We start from the raw sequence: 21,180 nt of genomic DNA, 5'->3' as shown, positions 1-21,180 counted from the left end.
TCATCAAAGAATTTGAGGACCACTGTTCTAGAGTCCTTCGAAGGCCTCAAAAGAAAAAGTAATTTGAAATTAATTGTATTTAAAGCCACAGGACTTCCCTGGCGGCTCAGAGGATAAAGCGTCTGTCCACAATGTGGGAGACCCAGGTTCGATCCCTGGGTTGGGAAGATCCCCTGGCGAAGGAAATGACAGAGGAGCCTGGTAGGCTACAGTCCATGGGGTCGCCAAGAGTCGAACACGACTGAGCGACTTCACTTTCACTTAAAGTCACAGAGCCCGTTCAAAATACTAGCAATGGAGAAATGTTACGTGGCTGGGGAATGTACTTAAGGTCCCTGGAGACAATCCCGGAGGAGGTTCCTTATATAACTGTTAGGAATGAAAAAAAGTTCCTACTGTTTGCAGGTTTGGGTCATCGCCGGGAACAACTAGAGGTAGATGTTCACACACTCAGCACAGTTCAACCGCCTGAACGGCTTGGTGCACAACCCACAGAGGCCGCCAGGTTCAAGTGAGCAGTACCCGCTTTCGCACCTGGCAACTCTGCCCAGAAACTCCATGGCCCCCGCCGTTCTGGAGTGAGAGCTCAGAGATCCGCGCCCCGACTTTGAACCAGAGCCAAAAGCTCCACCAGAAGCCGTGCGTACAGGCGGGGGCCAGCGTCACGCGTCCACCGTTCGTGCTCTCGCGCCTGCGCGCTGCCGTCTTTGCGCCTGTATGCAGCTTCTGCGGGGCGAATCCGCCTTCCCGCTACTTCGTCACTTCCGGCGGACGCTCAGCGTCTTTCGTGTCCTCACTTCCTGCCGGTACCGGTGTGGACGCTACGGGTCGTGGCCTCCCGTTCTCCGCGTCTCCCCTTCCCCTACTCTCCTCCCTCCTTCCCTTTCCCTCCCTCGGCGGCGGTCGGTCTCCCGTCGCGGACTCCCTGACCCGTCCCTAACCCCTTCCTGACCTTGGGGCCACCGGATTGGCCTTTTTCTGTGCCTTGGCCCAGCGTCAGTGTCGGGGCGGGGGCCTTGAAGAGCCGGAGGCGCTGCCACAGAGGAGAGAAAAGACTAGACGACCCCTCGGCTCTGCAGCGCGATCTCTCGGCTCGCCGCCGCCATGGCGATGAGGCAGACGCCGCTCACCTGCTCCGGCCACACGCGGCCTGTCGTGGATCTGGCCTTCAGTGGCATCACGCCTTATGGCTATTTTCTAATCAGCGCTTGCAAAGGTGAGCGGGGCCGCTAGTCGGGCCCCTGATGGCTGAGGTCGGGCGGAAAGCGAACGAGATTGGCATCCCCATTGCGGAACGAACTGCGGCTCTCGCAGCGTTTGAGGTTAGGGCCCCACGGCGGGCTGATGGGGAGAGGAGTTAGTTGTTAGGGCTTCCGCAGCTGACGCCGAGAGGCTTTGCTAAGTAATGCTCCTAAAGAAGGCTTCTCGTTTTACCTTTATTGCTATTTTTGGAAAAGCTGAACTGTGCGCGTGCCTAAACGTCCGGGCCAACAAACAGTGTAAATCTCTCTCAAGGATTTGGCAGAATGCAGCAACTAGGCCAGGCCTTACTTTACGAAGACTTAGCGTCCCAGTTATCTCATTGAATAGTCTTTTCTCGTATGGAATTTTTCATTTCCGTTTTCCATCTTTCAAGTGGAAGCTGTGTGTGTGGGTGTGTGATGAAGGCTGAGATTTGTGTTAAGAAGTTTGTCCAAAATAAGACTCAAATCTAGATTGTTTTGACGCAGGTCAATCTTCACCTAGTTACAGATGCTTCCCAGAGAGAATGTGCAGCTGAGTTTCTCATTGAATTTATTTCTGAACAATCCTTAGTGACCCCAGTGAGTGAGAATAGTTCAGACAGCAAAAACAGTTTCCACTTTGTTTTTCAATATGATCGTTTTATGTTTGAGTCTTAGATTTTAAGTCCTCCGAACTTCTAAGTCGCATGTCTTCTTCAATATTTTTTAGATGGTAAGCCTATGCTTCGCCAGGGAGATACAGGAGACTGGATTGGAACATTTTTGGGTCATAAGGGTGCCGTTTGGGGCGCAACATTGAATAAAGATGCCACCAAGGCAGCGACAGCCGCTGCAGATTTCACAGCGTAAGTGCAGCCAGAAATGGCCACCTTCGGAGTTCTCTGTGGATTGTGCTCTGAAATGATCAAAACGTCGTTAAAGGTTACTGGTGAAATTCTTACTGCCTACCATATGGAACACCCCGTGTTTGATCGCACCAGAATTCCAGCCTGATCCTACTTGCTGCTTTCTCTTAAATGGTTCTCAAACTGTTCACAGAGACTCAGATGACTTCATTTTGTGTAGGGGTGAAATCTAAATTGTTGATTTTCCCCTTGCATCTAGAGTATCGTCATCTTTGTTGATTGCACTAGCAGAATGTCTGCTGAAGCCATTATTTCTTATGACACTGCCATCTTAGTTCAGGTCCCTACCACTAGTCGTTTCTCATCTGTTCATCCTCCCTGGTGCTGTCAGTTTTCTTCCTGAACACAAATACCAGGTCACTTCTCTAGCTAATGCTTTTCCTGTCTTACCTCTGCTTTGTCAGAGATCCATGACCTTGGGTATACATTATTAGAAGCTTTTAAAATACTCATATACATATTGGTCTGGGTGGGGGTGGGGGGGGCAGTAAAGTCCCCAACAACAGTTTATTTCCTTGCCAGAAGTTGTTCTAGGTGATTCTGATGTGCAGCCTTTAATCATCGGCCTAAAGGTTAAATTTCAGTTGTTGTCTCTTTACACTTTGGCCCATCCTAGTTCACCATCATCATCTGCCCTGCACACCCTGTGCCCCACAGTCTGGTTATACTCATTGTTGCCAGAATGGACCTTACTTACTCTGATTTTTGGCTTTGCATATATTATTAAGCTGACTTGCCAATGACCCACTTTCCTGTCTGCTCATGTGTATCATGTCTTACATAACCTTGGTACCTCTACTTCCTAATGTTTGTGACTTAGCAGACACTTAAATGTTTTAAGGAAGGCAATGTCAAGGGTTATTGTACATGTGTAGACTGTTAGAGTTGAGAGTCTTGAGAGTGAAAGAGGTTTTTAAAAATTGGTTTTTTTAAACAGAATTTTACACTAAAGAGCAATTGTGAATGTGTTGTGCCTTTGTATTAAGCAAATTAAACATACTAGGTTTATTATGAAAAATAAAGGCAGATTGATTGAGGTGGTGCATACATGACTGTATTTGTTGAAACTTGTAGAGCTCTGTGCCGTGGAGTGAGTTTTATAATACATAATTTTTTTTAATAGAATTTTTAAATAAACAGAGGGAGATACAATCCCATGCTGATGTGGGATTAAATTTGAGATGATAGATCAGTAAGAAAAATTAAAATGTCAGTTTGAACTTTTTTCTTTGCCTTCAAAGAGTAGATGTTGTTATGTTTATGCATAACCATTGTAAGGGTTTGTGCTCTGCCCTGTTGTGAGTCTATGCAATTCTGATAAAATAAGAAACTGCTTGGTTTTATGTAAATCCTTTAATGTCAAATGTTGCTTTAGAGGTCGGCATGCATGCTTATAATGTGACAGACTCCTTTGTTAATGATGGGATGTGAAAAATAGGAAGTAAAAGTGATTCTCATACAAGGAAGATTTGTGAAGGACTGGAAGGTGAGGGTGGAGAAGGCAATGGCACCCCACTCCAGTACTCTTGCCTGGAAAATCCCATGGACGAAGGAGCCTGGTAGGCTGCAGTCCATGGGGTCACTAAGAGTTGGGCGCGACTGAACGACTTCACTTTCACTTTTCATGCATTGGAGAAGGAAATCGCAAACTACTTCAGTGTTCTTGCCTGGAGAATCCCAGGGATGGGGGAGCCTGGTGGGCTGCCGTCTGTGGGGTCGCACAGAGTCGGACATGACTGAAGCGACTTAGCAGCAGCAGCAGGAAGGTGAGGGTGTCCGTTCCCTCTTTTTACTCACACTGTTGGCTGTGTTAAACTTCTGCCTCTTATAGTACTTAATGACTTACTTGTTGTTGCTTCTTGAGGCCATGGGCCATGTGTTATATTTTTTTGTATACCTGGCTTCTTCAGCACTTTGTCAAACAAATAACTTAAGGAAGTTTCTGAAGCAGAAGGACTAAGAATGGATGAATTACAGATCTTGGTTTTGTTTCTGAGACATGTGTCTCCTGTGAGTTCAACCTAATTTTTTCCCCTTCGATTTCTCCAAAGTTTATTTTTTGCTGAGTCCATTAGGAACATTGTCACTGGGAGAGAATGTCATTGGTTTCATAACAGAGATAGAAAACTGGAATTAACAACTCTGCGACCCCAGGGACTGTAGCCTGCCAGGTTCTCCTGTCCATGGAATTCTCCAGACAAGAATACTGGAGTGGGTTGCCATTTCCTTCTCCAGGAGATTTCAGATATTTGTTAGGTGGATTTTTAAGATGTCATTATTGAAACTAGGTCCTCGGTTTGCTAAGTTAATAGTTAATAAAGTGATATTTTAAATTTGATTAGGTAAAATGTAACAAAATCTTAGACACTACAGACATTAGCATTAAAATAGATGATCTTTTAAATTGCATTTCTGGAGAGATTCATTTCTGTTAATCTCAGTTATGTGTTATCTGGCTCAAACATGAGTGCTAATGACATGAGCAAAATGCTCTGTCTTCTCTTGCCTGATGGACAGTCTTGCTCTGATCTGAGGCTTGTTCAGAAGCTTGTTAGGAATGATACCCATCTCTAAAATCTATGAAGACCTGATGTACATTTGACAAATTGTAATGCCAGCCCTTAGGAAAAGAAACGAAGTGCATTAGATAGAAATTACTGCTCATGTGATAATTACTCTGAAATGGAGAGAGAAAAAGGTGTGAAAAATATGGCACTTTAAATATTTAACAGAGCTCTGAAAAGAGTAGTCAGGATTTTATCTTGCTGCTAGAAGCAGTTATTTTTATTTTTAGGTCACTAACAGCATTAATAACCCAAGTCATACATTTGAGGACGTTTCTCTGTATAGGTATTCAGTGTTGTTTTGGGGCTTTCTTAACATTTCAGGTCTTAGTGTCTGTGTTTACACGGGGTTATTAAAAACATGAATGCTGGGGCCAGATTGTGTTTGAACCCTGGCTCCATCCTTTAGTAGCTCTGTGATCTTGTGAACTTTATTTAACCTCTCTTTTTCGCAGTTTCATCATCTATAAAAGTGAGAATAGCAATAGTGCCTACCTCTCGTCATGAATGGACTTCCCTTGTGGCTCAGCTGGTAAAGAATCTGCTCGCAATGCGGGAAACCTGGGTTCAGTCCCTGGATTGGGAAGATCCCCTGGGGAAGGGAAAGACTACTCACTCAAGTGTTCTGGCCTGGAGAATTTCATGGACTGTGTAGTCCATGGGATCGCAAAGAGTCAGACACAACTGAGCAACTTTCATTCGTCATGAATATTAAATGAGTTGATATGTTTATATTTAGAATATTACCTGAAGTCTGGTAGCTGTGTAAATGTTAACATGTGTTAAGATAACACTGATAGCTACCACCCCAATAGACCAAAGTCATGTGTTCTTTTGGAACATCTGTGGCTAAAGCCAAGAAACCTTTGGGTTTCATGCAAGGAAGTTCTAGTAGATCTAAATAGCAAGAGGGAATACTTTTGGGTGTTTTCCCTCTTGGTTCGCGCTTTCAGATGCCATTACGTAGTGGGAAAGATGTAAGCATTTGCATTAAGCAGGCCTGAATCAGGCTTCCCTAGTGACTTAGTGGAACCTGCCTGCCAGTGCAGGAGACGTAGATTCCATTCCAGGGTCGGGAAGATCCCCTGGAGAAGGAAGTGGCTGCCCACTCCAGTATTCTTACCTGGGAAATCCCACGGACAGAGGAGCCTGGTAGGTTACAGTCCATGGGGTTACAAAAGAGTCAGACACAACTTCGCAACTAAATAACAAGGCCTGAGTTCATGTGCTAGCCATACTTTGTATTTTCCATTTGATCATGAGATGTTTCTTAAACCTCTTGTTTCATATTTGTCAAATGAATGTAAGCCAAGCGTGGTTTGGGGGCAAATCAGAGAGATTTTTTTCACTTACATGCCTGAATCTGGCCTTGTGTTGCATAGCAGGTGCTTGGTTAGTGGGAACTGAGACTTAACCCTCATTTGCTGTGTGTCTGTCTGTGAAGTGTGGGGATGTGTGCATCCTTTCTTCTCATTTAATGACCTGTATGGGCTCTGCTGTTATGGAACTTGACCCAATAAAGAAGAGCTCCTTAGTGTAATTTTAGGTGTCATGTTTATCTAAAGGAGAATTTTGTCCGTTTTTCTTATAGACAAAGTATATTCAGCAGGGCTGGTCCGTGAGTCAGTTTGGAATGTTGTCTTGAAGTAATTTGGGCAGGCAAGTCAGCTGAAACTATCCCTGAAACACCATTCTCTTTATATCTTTTAATTCGTCTTTTAATTCATAGAGCTAATGTTACCACCACATCTCCTGATCCTTTTTTTTTTTTTTTCCTCTTGTAAAAAGCCAATAGGAAGAGCTAAATTTTCTCTGAGTAAGGTTCTCAATAAATCAAAGGTGCTTGTGTCTCCTTTTTGATGGCTTGGCCATCATGTTAAGACAGGCAGTTATTTTCCTGAAATAGCTTAATTTTTTGTTAAGGCCTTAAAGAAGTATGTTAAGCAGCCCCTCTTTTGAGACTGGTATCTCCCTTCTCAGAATATGAAAAGTATTGAACAGATAGCATTGATCATATGCAAAAAACTGAGGACATAAGAGGTATCACTAGTTTAGGGAGATGGCAGGTACATCTTGAGTTGTACAGAAATGAATGCTACAGGATTAGCTGTTGAGAGGGTATTGTTAGTGATGTTTCATTAACCATCTTCCTTTATGGACACTTCCTGCCATTTCTCTCTGGGAGCTCTATGGAGGATGTCCTTTCCCCTGCTTTGATTTGATCCCTGTAGCCAGCTAGTTATAACCATTTCTTGCCTGGAGTTTAGGTTATTCCAGATTCCTTTTAGGATTCTAAGCTGTTTTTAGGACTCTTATTGGGAATAATGGAAATGTGCCAAAGTTAGTACAAGTGACTAGAACGTGTTCTATTGGAGAGGGTGGCACTCGATTGTACTAGTGTATCTAAGTGGGAGGAAAGCGAGTGTAGATGTATCGGCCATCTGGATGGTGCTAGTGCAGTCGCTCCAGTTCTTGCCTCTGCAACAACGAATGGACATGATCTAAGCAGAATAATTGGATTTTGGGGAGTTTGGGGAAGATGATTGAATATCCTTGAAATTAGATTTTGGGGAGTTTGGGGAAGATGATTGAATATCCTTGAAATTAGTATCTCTAAGGACATCACCCAGAGTTTCTTTGAGACTCGAGAGTATGTGAATAGGATAGAGATGTCAAATATATTTGATATTTTCTTCACTTTTGATGTGCTTAGTCGCTCAGTCATGTCCAACTTTTTGCGATCCCATGGACTATAGCCTGCCAGATTCCTCTGTCCACGGGGATTCTCCAGGCAAGAATTCTGGAGTGGGTTGCCAGACCCTTCTCCAGGAGATCTTCCCGACCCAGGGATTGAACCTAGGTCTCCTGCGTTGCAGGTGGATTCTTTACCGTCTGAGCCACCTCGGAAGCCCTATGATACCTTCTGTTATTATAGCAGTCTAATCTATGTGAACTCTTCACCGATTTCCCTGTGATTAAGAGTAAACATGTGGACAAAACTAAAAGTAAAGTAAAATTAAACAGTATAAGCTGAGTTCTGTGGAAGAACAGAAAGGAATGGTTGATGCAAGTGAGAAAAATAGAAAGTTTAGTGAAAAAATAGCATTAGTGATAAACCCTGAGGATGAGTAGAACTGTGATAGCTGCGAATGTAAAGTTTGTTGTTGTCGCTTAGTTGCTAAGTCGTGTCCAACTCTTGTTGCAATCCCTTTGTCCATGGGATTTCCCAGGCAAGAATACTGGAGTGGCCTTTCTGACCCAGGGATTGAACCCTCGTCTCCTGCATTGGCAAGCGGCTTCATTACCACTGAACCACCAGGGAAGCCTAAGATTATAAAAATGCAGACTAAGTAAAACACTATGAGCAAAGACAGAGGAGCCATGGCTTGTGTGAGGGATTGTTTATAATCTGATGTGACTAGATTCAGAGAAATAATGCAAAATGAGGTTGGGAAAGTAGGGTTGGACCAGAGAGTTGAATTGGAAATGGGAGAGGGTGGAATAGGTTTCCTGTGCAAAGAGAAATTAGTCTTTGAGAGTTTAGTAGCAGTGCCACTCACAGTTGACATTGTCTCTCTGAGCATACTGTTACACTTCTGTACAATGTTTCCATTTTTTCCCTGGTGTGTTTCTCCATGCTCTTTAAGGCTACTGGTTTTGATGCTTAGATTTTCTGGACTTCCTGACATAAATGGTGGTGTGGTTTTTGTTTGTGTCTCTATAGCCGTGTGTGTTTGTATTTTATTTTATTTATTTATTTTTTAAATTTATTTGACTGCGTTGGTCTGGGTCCTAGTTGAGGCGCTCCGGACCTTCATTACGTCATGCAGTATCTTTCATTGTGGCTCTCTGACTTAGTTGCTCCCCACCTTTTGGGATCTTAATTCCCTGGCCAGGGGTGGAGTTCATGTCGCCTGCATTGCCAGGCAGATTCTTACCATTGGGCCACCAGGGAAGTCCCTTAATTATATTTCTTAAACATATTATTGTATATATACACATATATATACATATATATATTCCCCCCTCCCCCCAGCTAAAGCTAACACTACTGAAGCAAGAACTTTGGGGTCTTTTTTTTTTTTTCCCTCCCTTTTGTCTCCCTTTTCTCCCTTTTGAGTCTTGAGTGACATACTTGATACATTTATTCTGTGTTTAATGAGTGAAGAAAAAAATACTCCTTGCTTTCTCTGTTTTTCTTTTGTTTTCTCTGCTTCATTGTTCACTTTATTCCTAAAAATAAATGTCAATTACATTAGAATGGAATTATTAGAATAATTATTATGGAGCATAGCTTGTTCCTCATAACAATTTCTTTTTCCCATGTGGAAGGTTTTGTTTATTTTTCATTCACCTCTTCTGATCTAAAATGAATTTTTTCTTCTTCTTTATTGTTCAAGCTTTTTTATTTGGGGGAACTTCTTAACAGTATTTCTGTGAACTATTATTTAATCATTATCCCCCAGCATACACATACGTACATATGTGTATAGACACACAATCACACATATACTTTGGGTTGGGATGGGTTTGTTGGAAAACCTACAGTTGAGAGATTTGAAAACTTATAGTTAAAATCCTCAACATTAGCATTATGTAATCAAAGGCTGATACTTTGTGTGGAGGTTAATTGGACTAGGATTTGAAAATTAAGTCAACTTTGAGGTAGAGATGGGAGAGTATTTTTTTCTCTACCGTCTTGATTTAAAATTTTATGTAATCTCTTTTTCCTGTAAAAAATTTTAAAGTATTTATTGTTTTTCATCTCTTGTTTCTTGTGTATATGAGAATATAGATGAAAAAAATTGGAAAGGTGAAACTGAATTGATTAAAATGTTTGCACTCGTGTTATAAGAATATTATGGCTACAGGCTAAAAGGAAAGTAAGGATTTATGGTTCATGGATCTTATTTACTTGAATTTGATCTTTTCCATTGTCAAAATTATATTGCTGTATCATTTTTACCTTATAATACATTTATATAACATCTCAACTTATTTGGTAACTAATTATCAAAATTACCATATGTTTGTCTTTTACTTTTTTATGTTTTACTTTTAGCAAAGTATGGGATGCTGTCTCAGGAGATGAACTGATGACCCTGGCTCATAAACACATTGTGAAGACGGTGGATTTTACGCAGGTATTAGAAAGTGGAATTTGTTTTAGGGAGTTAAATTGCTGTTATTATAGAATATGTCTGTGGTTTTAAATTTGATTGGCTTGTATTTAGTTCATGTTTAGTTTTGTGGGGGAGTATTTTGTATATGCTGGTTACATTTGATTTGACTTTAGATTAAACTATACACCTTTACAGTTGACTCTTGAATAAAACAGTTTGAACTGTAGGGTCCACTTAACATGAATTTTCTTCAGTGGTAAATACTGCAGTGTTACACAGTCCACAGTTGGTTGAATCTTTGGACGTGGAGGAACTGAGTGTTGGGGGGGAACCACATATATAGAGGACTGACTGTAACTGATAACGTGGATCTTCCACTGTGTGGAGGGTGGTGCCTTAATCCCTGAGTTGTTTAAGTCAACTGTATTTTTTCTTGGTTGATCCTATGAGATTTTTAAGAACCCTGGAACTCTTGTATCAACAGTAGCAACAAACATCTAAAAAACCCAAGTAATGTTTCCCAGTGACTTAGAAGGGAGAGGATAAATTTGAGATCGTCACAGTCATACTGCTCAGTAGGCAGCGGGATCCGAGCCAACTGAGAGAAGCCATGTGGTTGGTGGTGTGACATTTGAACTGGGAAGCTTACAGGATTTGGCAATTATGAGAAAGATAAATGCTCTATAGTATTTTCTCAGGAATAATTGATCTGTGTGCATCTCTTTGTGATATCTGTGAGCTTTATTTGCATTTTATGTAGTATTGAAGAAGCTGCAAAGAGATATAACTATTAAAGTAGTTAATCTAATACCTGTCTACTTGTATGTGTTTTCAGGATAGTAATTACTTGTTAACCGGGGGACAGGATAAACTGTTACGCATATATGACTTGAACAAACCTGAAGCAGGTAATTTTAATTCATATGTATTTGTGGTTTTGTTTTCTTTTAATTTAAATAACTTTTCCTGATTAAAGGAATTCATGTTCAGTACTCAAATTAGGAAAATGTAGTCACAAAGAAAAATTTTAATCCACCACCCAGTCCGTCCCCCACCCCCATCATGTGGCATCTTTTATTCCCTGACCAGGGATCAAACCCACACCCCCTGTGTTGGAAGCTTGACCACTGGACCACCAGGAAAGTCTCATCATCCAGTATTATTAATTAATGACTTTCTTTCTCGGTTCATGTTTTTCCAGTCTTTTTTCTTTTTTATTGCAGATTTTTTTTAATGGATTTTTTTTACACTATTAAAAAGAAAAGTTTATCCTGATAAACGTTTATTATGACACTAAGTCTTAAAAGGTGTTAACTACCTTTTGGTTAGAAGGAGTGGTTATTATCTGTAGAAGGTGAGAAGGGTAAGAATTTTCAATGTAAATATACATACTTAGATTTTTGAACCACATGGGTATATCAGCTATTCAGATGAATGTTTAAAATCTGTGGTAATTTTTTCATGTCTTTGAATACTCTGTTCATTCTTTCTATTGACTGTATGACTTTTCCATTCTATGGATAGGCAAACTAACCAATCTCCTATTATGGCCTGCTTGGGCTGTTTACAAATTTTCAAGATTAAAAGCAGTGTTATGCTAAACATCCTTATAGTTGCAGATATTTCACAATTGTTTCTGTAGCATATCTACATAGAAATAGAATTGTTGGGACAAAAAGGAGATATATTTGGAAACCATTAATAGATACTACCAAAGAGGCCACCAGTGAAGTATAAAAATGTACCTATATAGCCAGCCTGTTCTAGCAAACACTGATAACTGGCTTTATCTTTGCCAGATTAATAGAAAAATTCTTATTAATGTGAACTTGAAAAATAATTCATGAGGTTAAAATAGTCGAATACCATTTTAATTTACTTTTGTGGACTAATAAGCACCTGTTCATTCTATTAACTGGTTTTAAAATTTATTCTCATTTGTCATTTGCTTTTACATTTTGTTAGTAAGGTTTGTGTTATACACATTTTTAATAATTGGATGGTGAAATCTGTCATTTCCTCTATAAATTCTCTCAGTGCACAGAAGTTGTAAGAGATACATTTTCTTCCCTAGTCCAGATCTTCACCTCCATTTTGCAGTATTTCAGTGCTTTCCTCGTCACATGCTGCATATTTTAAAAGCTGCCAAAATATGAGAAAAAGTTTTATTTATTATATATTAATTGGGTTCTTAAATTTTGTGTTGTGGGCACAGTTTATTCATAAGTCAGTAAGCTTTAGAAGCTTATAACAAAGTGAAAGCTACATTGGAAGTTAAGCAGTTATCCTCGAGATACCTTTTCTAAAGGTATTTCTAAGGTGAGGAAACAAACTGCGTTTATGTTTATTCTCCTTTGGTACCTGGGAATTAATAACTTTATGCTGAAACATAGCAGACTACTCTGACCTCACCAAATCAGTGTACCTTCTGATTCAGCAAGATAGTTGAAGGCTCAGGCAGATAGCTTTTGTCTTTTCCCTTTCTCAAAGCTGCCTTTTGAAAGTGACTCTTCCACTGTCTTGCATTAGAAAGAAGAGCGTTTCCCCGTCAGACGCCAGATTAGAAACTTCAGGGGACGGCTGCGATAATGTGTGCATGGTTTTCGTCTGTGTCTGATGGCAGTCTGTCTGTGTTTTGCATTCAGTTCTTGCTATCCACACAAACATCATGTAGCCGAAGAGTAAGCGGGGATCATAGTACTGGTCTAGTGTGGTCTCTTTGGACCTGTCCACCGCTGGCCAGCCTCCAAATTCCCACACACAAAACTTTGGGGATAGAGATTGTTGCTTCGGGGAGTTTAATGTAAGATACCTGTAGTAACTTTTTTTTTTAAGCGATGGTGCAGGGCGGGGTGAGCAACTTTAAATGTTCGATTGTTAAACTCTGAGGTATAAGTAACTATTGTTAATCCCAGTTTACCAGTGAAGAAATGTAGCCTTCAAAAGGTTAAGTGGTTTGCCCAAAGTTAAAGTTGTATTGAATGGTATTGCCTGCAACATCTGCTTTTGCCCAGACATAGCAGGTGTATTAACAATTGTCTTTTAAATTGTCTTATCTGAAGAACCTAAGGAAATCAGCGGTCACACCTCTGGTATTAAAAAGGCTTTGTGGTGCAGTGAGGATAAACAGATCCTTTCAGCAGATGATAAAACTGTTCGGTGAGTAATTTTTCTTTAATAATTTTAAGTTTGAAAACATGTTTGACCTTGGAGCTTATAGTTAAGTTTTCTGTAACTATCATGTAGGAAGAATGGTGTCTGAACATTACAACTGTGGCTGCATCTGGGTCACATATTTTTGGAGCTGTCTGTTATAAACATAGAGTGGGATTCACAAGACTTAATTAAAACTATTGACATCTTTATAAGCAGGTGCTCTTAACCTGGGTGAGTGGACTGGCTGGCCATAGGGTATTAGAGTGTAAGAACCATTATTTAGAGCAGTGCTGAAATTGATTAGATTAGGAGATGATCTTAATAGCATAATTATTTGGGAAATATATTTAAAGTATTCGTTTGACTTTACCAACAAGCTACCAAATAATTTGATGTTTTGTGCGAAAGCCACGTTTCTCAGTATCATCTATAATTTGTGAGTTGGAGTGGAGGTGGTTTTACTACAGTTGTGGTTATTTTTTCATTGGTTAATCTGCGGGTGTAATTTAAGCTGTAAATATTTTTCTTACATGAGTAAATACTACCTTCTTCTCTTTTTTATGCAGCCTTTGGGATCATGCTACTATGACGGAAGTGAAATCTCTAAATTTTAATATGTCCGTTAGCAGTATGGAATACATTCCTGAGGGAGAGATTTTGGTAATAACTTATGGACGATCTATTGCTTTCCATAGTGCAGTAAGGTATGTCTGAGAAGTATCTTCATTATCTTTTCTGGTAACAAAGGGGCAGTTTAGTGTACTTAACATTTGCAAGGCATGTACTAAGGTATTTAATTATTTTAAAGGCAAATCTTGGCCTATATGATATAATATGGAAGAAGATTGTTTCCATACCTAATAATAGTGAGTTTTTTGAAAATTTGGTAGACTTTAATCAGAAGAATTAGTCAGATTAATTTCCAGGTGTTTGGGACATTTATTGGTAAAATTTAACAATTTTTAATGTATATTTTTCTTTGAAGATCCCTAGACTGATGCTGTAATTTATATTGTTCATTACTCTAAAACCTCTGTGATATTGATTCTGCCATTTCACTTTAAAATTTCAGAAAAATTAGTGATTTTTCTTTCTGTTTCCAAGTAGGGCATAGATTTAATGAATTCTTTAAAAGCAGACTTAATTTTATGATTATAAATATATTAAATGCTTATGTTGGAAATTTAGAAAATAAAACTTTAAAAAACTTGGGTATAATCCTATAGCCATAGAACCAGAAAGTTACTGGTAGCTGTGTTTTTTGCTAGTCTTTTTTTCTTTGGGGGCTGTGTGTGTGTTTGTATGTGTTTTTTTCTTTAGTTACAAGGATCCTAGTAAGTATAATTTTCATTTTTTTATTCTAAGATATTCTTAGCCATTAAAATTCTTTGGAAACATTTTTACTAGGTGTATTATTATAGAGTCTGAGTGAGTGAGAGAGTCACTCAGTCGTGTCCGACTCTTTGCAACCCCATGGACTATATATAGTCCATGGAATTCTCCAGGCCAGAATACTGGAGTGGGTAGCTGTTCCCTTCTCCAGGGGATCTTCCCAGCCCAGGAATCAAACCTGGGTCTCCCACGTTGCAGTCGGATTCTTTACCATCTGAACCACCAGGGAGGCATTATAGAGTCTACCATGTCACACATGAGTTCCCTTGTTTTAACTCTGAAGTGAGATTTATGATCGCATCTCTTGCATGTTTCTTCACAAGAGAATCCTGTCAGTAGAGTTGTCAGTTCAGAGGTCAGGAGTGTCATGGCTGGCGCAGTCTGCAGCCTGCGTGCAGCTTTGTTACCTTCCCCTGCCTGCCCATCCCGGCCCTGGACAGGTGCCTTCCACACGCTGCACTGCTCTCGGGTGGGTAAAATCACAGAGAAACAGGAGGGGATAACAACAGAACATGGTGTTTGAATAGGGATCAACAATTTTTCACAGGAATCTTCGGGAGATGTTTAGTCTGCCTGAAGTTGGAACAAGGTTGAACAGACAAGATGAGCAGGTGCTTTGGAAAGTGTGAAAACTACTAGTGAGCTCTGTTCTCCTCTCTCAGGAGAAGTAAGTGAAATTAGTGAAGCCCTTGCAGAAAAGCCAGGACTTGTCAACAGATCTTGTTAATGAAGATGATGGCCACACTGAGTAGCTCTTCAGAATTAAATGAACTGATGGGTGAAGAAGCATGTGAGAAATATAGAAAATCTATTGAGAAGTAAAAATGGAACCCCTGAATAAACTAGTTTAAGCAAACAAAACAGAGGGTAGGCATGTGTTTAAAGTTCTTAGTGTACATACCACATATTTGATTTCAATAAAGAATGTACCACATTATATTCTGACCAGCAGTCCTGACCTTTTCTCTGTAAAGGGCCACTTGCAGAGCTGAGCTTCATTGAATGGCTGAAGAAATGAGAAGACAATCAAGATGGAGATGAGCAATTAAGAATGCTAGAGAGTTCACACACACACACACACACACACACACACACAGAGTGAATTGATAATGGACTGTTATTGCCCAAAACCATTAAATTGTGCAACTGAGTTCATTGGTTGCTTCTGGACTTGGGCAGCGTGCAGCCCTGCTGTAGAACCTTGCCTGAAATGGTAGTGGTGGAGGTTTGCTGGCCTATTCAATATTCTGCCATTTAAGCCAGAAAGTTGCTGTTCAGTGATCCTGCGTAAGTCATGACTAACTTTCATTTTCATGCTTTGTAGTGTGTGATGATGGGAGTAGGATGGCAGCATTTCCGAGCTGAAATGCTCTAATGTTTTGTGTTGGAAGCCTTTCAGGATTTTTAGGGTTAGCTTGGAAAAGGGTTAGCCGATGCCCAAACTCATTGATGTTCAAGGGAAGTTGTTGTTATGCATGGATTTTTATTACGTGGCTATAGTCTCAGATTCAGTTATTATCTTACAGCCTGATAGTTAAAAACTGAGCCATTTTGAGCAGTTTCATATTTCACAGCATTAAAGCTTTTTCCTTTGCAGAAAGTTAAAAGTTCTCAGCAGCTGAAAATAATGTATAAATAATCCTTTATATTAGTTAATTGCTTGCTGTAAAAACTTCTGTTTACCAAGTAATGCATGTTTGTCCTGGAAAAATTAAACAATGCAGAATTAAATTTTTTTTTTTTCAAAGTAAGAATCCTAGTACATTAGCCATACGGTTTTCGTTAACCAACCTAATCATTTCCGGGAAGGCATTCACTGCACAAAATGGATATCCCTCTATCGAATGGGCTGTATATTTTGGGTATGAATTTCACTTGGGCATAGTAGCCTTCTTTTTTTTTTTTTCCCCTAATATTATTTAGATATGTTTTTGTTTGGTGTTTTTCCTCTTTTAAAAATTATAGTTGACTTATAAGATTTAATTTCTGCTTTACAGCAAAGTGATTCAGTCATACATATACATTCTTTTTTATAGTCTTTTCCATTAAAGATTTATCACAGGATATTGAGTATATTTCCCTCTGCTCTACAGTAGGGCCTAGGTCCCCCATTCTCTATATAATAATTTGCATCTGCTAACTCCAGACTCCCACTCTATCCCTACCCCACCCCCCACCCCCCTCGGCAACCACGAGTCCATTCTGTCTGTGGGTCTGTTTTGTAGATAAGATCATGTGTCATCTTTTAGGTTCCACATATGTGATATCTTACGGCATTTGTCTTTCTGACGTACTTCACTTAGCATAATAATCTCTAGTTCCACCTATGTTGCTGCAAGTGACATTATTCATTTTTATGGTTGAGTATATTATGTACCACATCTTCATTATCCATCCACCTGTCGGTGACCATTTACTTTCCAAGTCTTGGCTGTTGTAAACAGTGATGCTATGAACATAGGGAAGCCTGTATCTTTGAATTATAGTTTTGTGTGGATACATACCCAGGAGTGGGATTGCTGGATCATAATGGCAACTGTATTTTTAGCTTTTTAAGGAACCTCCATACTGTTTTCCATAATGGCTGTACCAACTTACATTCCCACCAGCAGTGTATAAGTGTTCCCTTAGTTCCACACCTAGAGGGGTTTTTTTTTTTTTTTTTTTTTTTTTTTAGCAGCACTTTGTTGTTCAGTCACTGCGTTGTGTCTGACTCTTTTCAACCCTATGGACTGTAGCCTGCCACGCTCCTCTGACCTCCTCACATATGTCAGTATGTTTGAATAAATGGATATTGTATTATTCCTTAAGTTTTAGAATTTAGGAACATTTTAAATGTAACATTATTTCCTCATATTATTTATGAAATATTTAAAACTTATAAATATTGTTTAATTTTTTTTCTAGTTTGGACCCAATTAAATCCTTTGAAGCTCCTGCAACCATCAATTCTGCATCTCTTCATCCTGAGAAAGAATTTCTTGTTGCAGGTGGTGAAGATTTTAAACTTTATAAGTATGATTATAATAGTGGAGAAGAATTAGGTAAGTTGTCTTTTTTTTTTTTCTTTTGAGATTATATAGGTACCTTGATCAAAGGTTAGGTTTCAGTGATTAACACCTCAGTTAGCCAATTTTTTTAGCTCCTACTTGGTTTCTAGTTCTTCCCTTGTGGTTCAGTCGGTAAAGCGTCTGCCTACAATGCAGGAGACCCGGGTTCGATCCCTGGGTTGGGAAGATCCTCTGGAGAAGGAAATGTCAACCCACTCCAGTACTCTTGCCTGGAAAATCCCATGGATGGAGGAGCGTGGTAAAGAGGGGTCGCAAAGAGTCGGACACGACTGAGTGACTTCACTTCACTTCACTTCACTTCGCTCACTTGGTTTCTAGCTATCCTGCTTTACAGTCCAATGAATTTAAGCTTGTTAGAATTGTACACAGAGAATAAAACACAGTTTTGTTTTGTTTCTTTGGGAAAACTGATGGATTGTGTTGGGTAAATGGAACCTCAGTGAATACACTAAATAGAATCTATTTTAATTGTTCAGTGTTCATAATTTATTGGTTGAATATTAAATGACAAATAGAGATTCTTTCCTGTTTTTAATGTCACTTTTCAAGTTTTAGAATGTTTGGCCACATGTTTTATTCTCTGAAGAAGAGAAATTATTTGCTGGATATCTGAGGTTGCAATCCGTGAATATAGAAACTTGGACGCAGACATTCTTATTTCAAAATCTCAGATTCTTTCTACTCTTATGATAATTTTTTATATTCATCATATCACAGTTATGATATTCCCTGAGAGAAGCTTGTGCATGAATGTCTTTGAGTTGAGAGGACATGGAGACAGAATAAGAACATTGGTCTAATAAACAGTTTCAAAAACTGGTAAGGTGATGAGGCGTTAGAAAGTAAGTGAAAAAAGTTCGGAAATAAGGATATGCCTTAAACAGAATAACACCACTACTAATGTGTACATTTTCTCATTAACTCTATATAGGATCGGTATTGATCCTTTATCTTCATACCCTGTGATCGAATGACTAGTGGACTACAGCTCGTCTGCTAGGAGAGTATGAGAGGCAGAGTGTGTAAAAGAGCTCCATCTGGTGGTTCTCTGTAGTCATAGTAAGAATTGCTTCCTTGGTAAATAGTGAGTTTAGGATTTGAAAATGGGGATTGAATTGATAGACTTTAGACTTGCTTTCTGTAGACTTGAAGGTGGGGTGTCATTTACCTCCCTTTCTTTTTCTTTTTTTTTTTTTTGGTTTATTTTAAAAGAGATTTCTAGATGTCTTTTTAAAATTTGTTTTTGGCTGTGCAGTGTGCAGCCTTTTTATCTAGTTGTGACGAGCAGGGGCTCTTCTCTGGTTGCGGTGCTTGGGCTTCTCATACTGATCTCTCTTCTTGCAGAATACAGTCTCAGTAGTTGTGGCTTGTGGGCCCTAGGGCTTTGGCTTAGTAATTGAGACATGCAGCTTAGTTGCCCCGCTGCATGTGGAATCTTCCGGACCAGGCATCAAACTCATATCCTTTGCTTTTTGCGGGCAGGATTCTTAAGCACTGGACTATCACGGAAGTCTCCTTTATCTTTATTGGAACATGAAGTCTTGTTTTTTTGTTTTATTTATGATGAGAATGACTTTAGTTTTAATTCTTTGACTTTGCCCTCAGGAATTTCACATCTTCTCTAGTGTATCAATACTTAATGTCCTGTTTAAGTATTAAATTATCTAATACCCCTTCTCTTTCTCAGAATCCTACAAAGGACACTTTGGTCCTATTCACTGTGTGAGGTTTAGTCCTGATGGAGAACTCTATGCCAGTGGTTCTGAAGATGGAACATTGAGACTATGGCAAACTGTGGTAGGAAAAACATATGGCCTTTGGAAATGTGTGCTTCCTGGTAAGAATTTTTATTCATAATTTTGTATCATTTTTCATTATTGATTCTGTCTCTGTTTCTATCTTCTTTAGAATAAGGTTTAAGCAAAGAATAGCCTGATGAATAAATCATCCATTAATCTCTGAATACTACTACTTATTGATCCTTACTAGTAAAGTAGACATGTTTTTAATAAAAATGCTGTTATTGATCCCAGGTAGTTACAGTTTGGATCTAAAAGTCTGAATCTGAAAGATATACTATTTTAGAATTACAGTTATTAAAAAAAGGTGTTTTGGTGTACTCTTCTTAGTTGGTAAAATACTAGAACTTGCTCATGATGTTGTAATTCATGTAATCATCATTGCTTTTCTTTTCATAGAAGAAGATAGTGGTGAGCTGGCAAAGCCCAAGATCAATTTTCCAGAGACAGCGGAAGAGGAGCTAGGTAAATACTAACAGTTAACTTCTGTAGGGTCCTGGAGGAAGTATTAGTTAACTCATTGGCAAAATCTATTCAATGTAAGTATATACTTAAATAATTGGAAGTTTAAATATATGTATATTTATATATACATATAAATACATAAAAGATCAATCATTTTAAATACCTACTGCATGGTACTAGCCACGGAGATGTATCATGGAGATGACTGATATGGTTACTCTTAAAGAACTTAGAGTTTGACTTAGGATGCTAAAATAGACTGTTGCAGTTGTAATTTTTACTTAACACTTGTTAAGCACCAAGTGCTCTTGCCCAAATATAGAATTATAAATTGTAATGTGCTCTGATCAAATATAATATTGATTTAAATTCAAATCAATAAAAGGGAGCCAGGTCTTCAAAAATTTGACTTTAATTCAGTGTCTACTAGACAGTTGAAGTCACTGAAAATGTAGCCCCAAAGAGAGCCCGCCTAGAGTGGAAGAGCTCGCTGGGAAATGGTCAGGTCTTTCCTTGTTGCTTCTTGGTGGCCTGGGCTCATCGCTCGTGGCGTGTGTACTGTTCTCTTCTGCTTCCCCTCACCAGCACGCTTGAAAAACTTTTGATTCATTCCTTAATCTCACAGAAATACAGAGTGGCTTCTTTCCTTCCTTAAGTCGACTAATGTGACTTCCTGTTTTTGAATTGTAGAAGAAATTGCTTCAGAGAATTCAGATTCCATCTATAGTTCAACTCCCGAAGTGAAGGCCTGAGCATCAGGCGAATGCCACAGACAGTACACAACTTACGGACTAAAACAAGCAGAGAAAAGCGTCAGCCTCCAGAGTTACTCTCTGCTTACAGCAACATGAGCAGTAAATAATGAGGAATATGAATTAGCTCCAGTGCTGGAACTAACCTACTTGGTGATACCTATGAGTGAGAACACAAGAGTATCAGCTAAAGGCAGGTGGGGTTATGCTCTTATAATGTGATGGTCTGTTGTCTTTTTAATGAGTATGTGTAAGCCAACATCCAATTTCTCTTATTACAATTAGATTTCTTGTAGCTGTTTATGTTATTATGAAGAGGGAAAGTATATTGGCCTATTTTTCTGACTTTTCCCTTAAAAGCAGAAAGCTGGTTTTTTTTTTTTTTTGCTTTAGTTATAAAGAAGAGGGAATACATGATAAAGTAACAGTTTGATTTCTCTTTTATTGTACACTGCTTCTGAACATCTAATTGTTTTTAGTTGTCTCAATAAAATGGCTCTAAAACAATGCTGTGTGTGTTTATTGCGGAAATTGATAGATTTGAGTAGTTGGGATGTTTTGGCTGTGCCAGGTCTTGGCTGTGGCACTTGGGATCATTTTTTCAGTTGCAAATGCAGGCTCCTAGTTGCAGCATGTGGGATCTAGTTTCCTGACCAGGGATTGAACCCGGGCCCCCTGCACTGGGAGTGCGGCGTCTTAGCCACTGGAC

General features: G+C 39.3%; 1 protein-coding gene across 2 annotated transcripts; it reads left to right on the top strand.

Annotated features, from left to right (window-relative positions):
- On the top strand, positions 761-20,978 carry STRAP (serine/threonine kinase receptor associated protein). Of its 2 annotated transcripts, none has more exons than XM_018048431.1 (10): positions 761-1,216; positions 1,954-2,089; positions 9,776-9,857; positions 10,672-10,744; positions 12,899-12,995; positions 13,559-13,696; positions 17,292-17,428; positions 19,143-19,292; positions 19,654-19,719; positions 20,410-20,978. In XM_018048431.1, the coding sequence occupies exons 1-10, from the start codon at positions 1,105-1,107 to the stop codon at positions 20,469-20,471; spliced, it is 1,053 nt and encodes a 350-aa protein (XP_017903920.1). In that variant the 5' UTR covers positions 761-1,104; the 3' UTR covers positions 20,472-20,978. The 2 variants fall into 2 exon arrangements, with proteins under 2 accessions (XP_017903920.1, XP_017903921.1); XM_018048432.1 differs by having other exon boundaries at positions 774-1,216; positions 19,657-19,719.

This window comes from Capra hircus, chromosome 5 (genome assembly GCF_001704415.2).
Source record: "Capra hircus breed San Clemente chromosome 5, ASM170441v1, whole genome shotgun sequence".
In the NCBI taxonomy this organism is placed as follows: Eukaryota; Metazoa; Chordata; class Mammalia; order Artiodactyla; family Bovidae; genus Capra; species Capra hircus.
The sequence above is the reverse complement of the archived record's forward strand: the minus strand, read 5'-3'. Positions and strand labels throughout refer to the sequence as shown.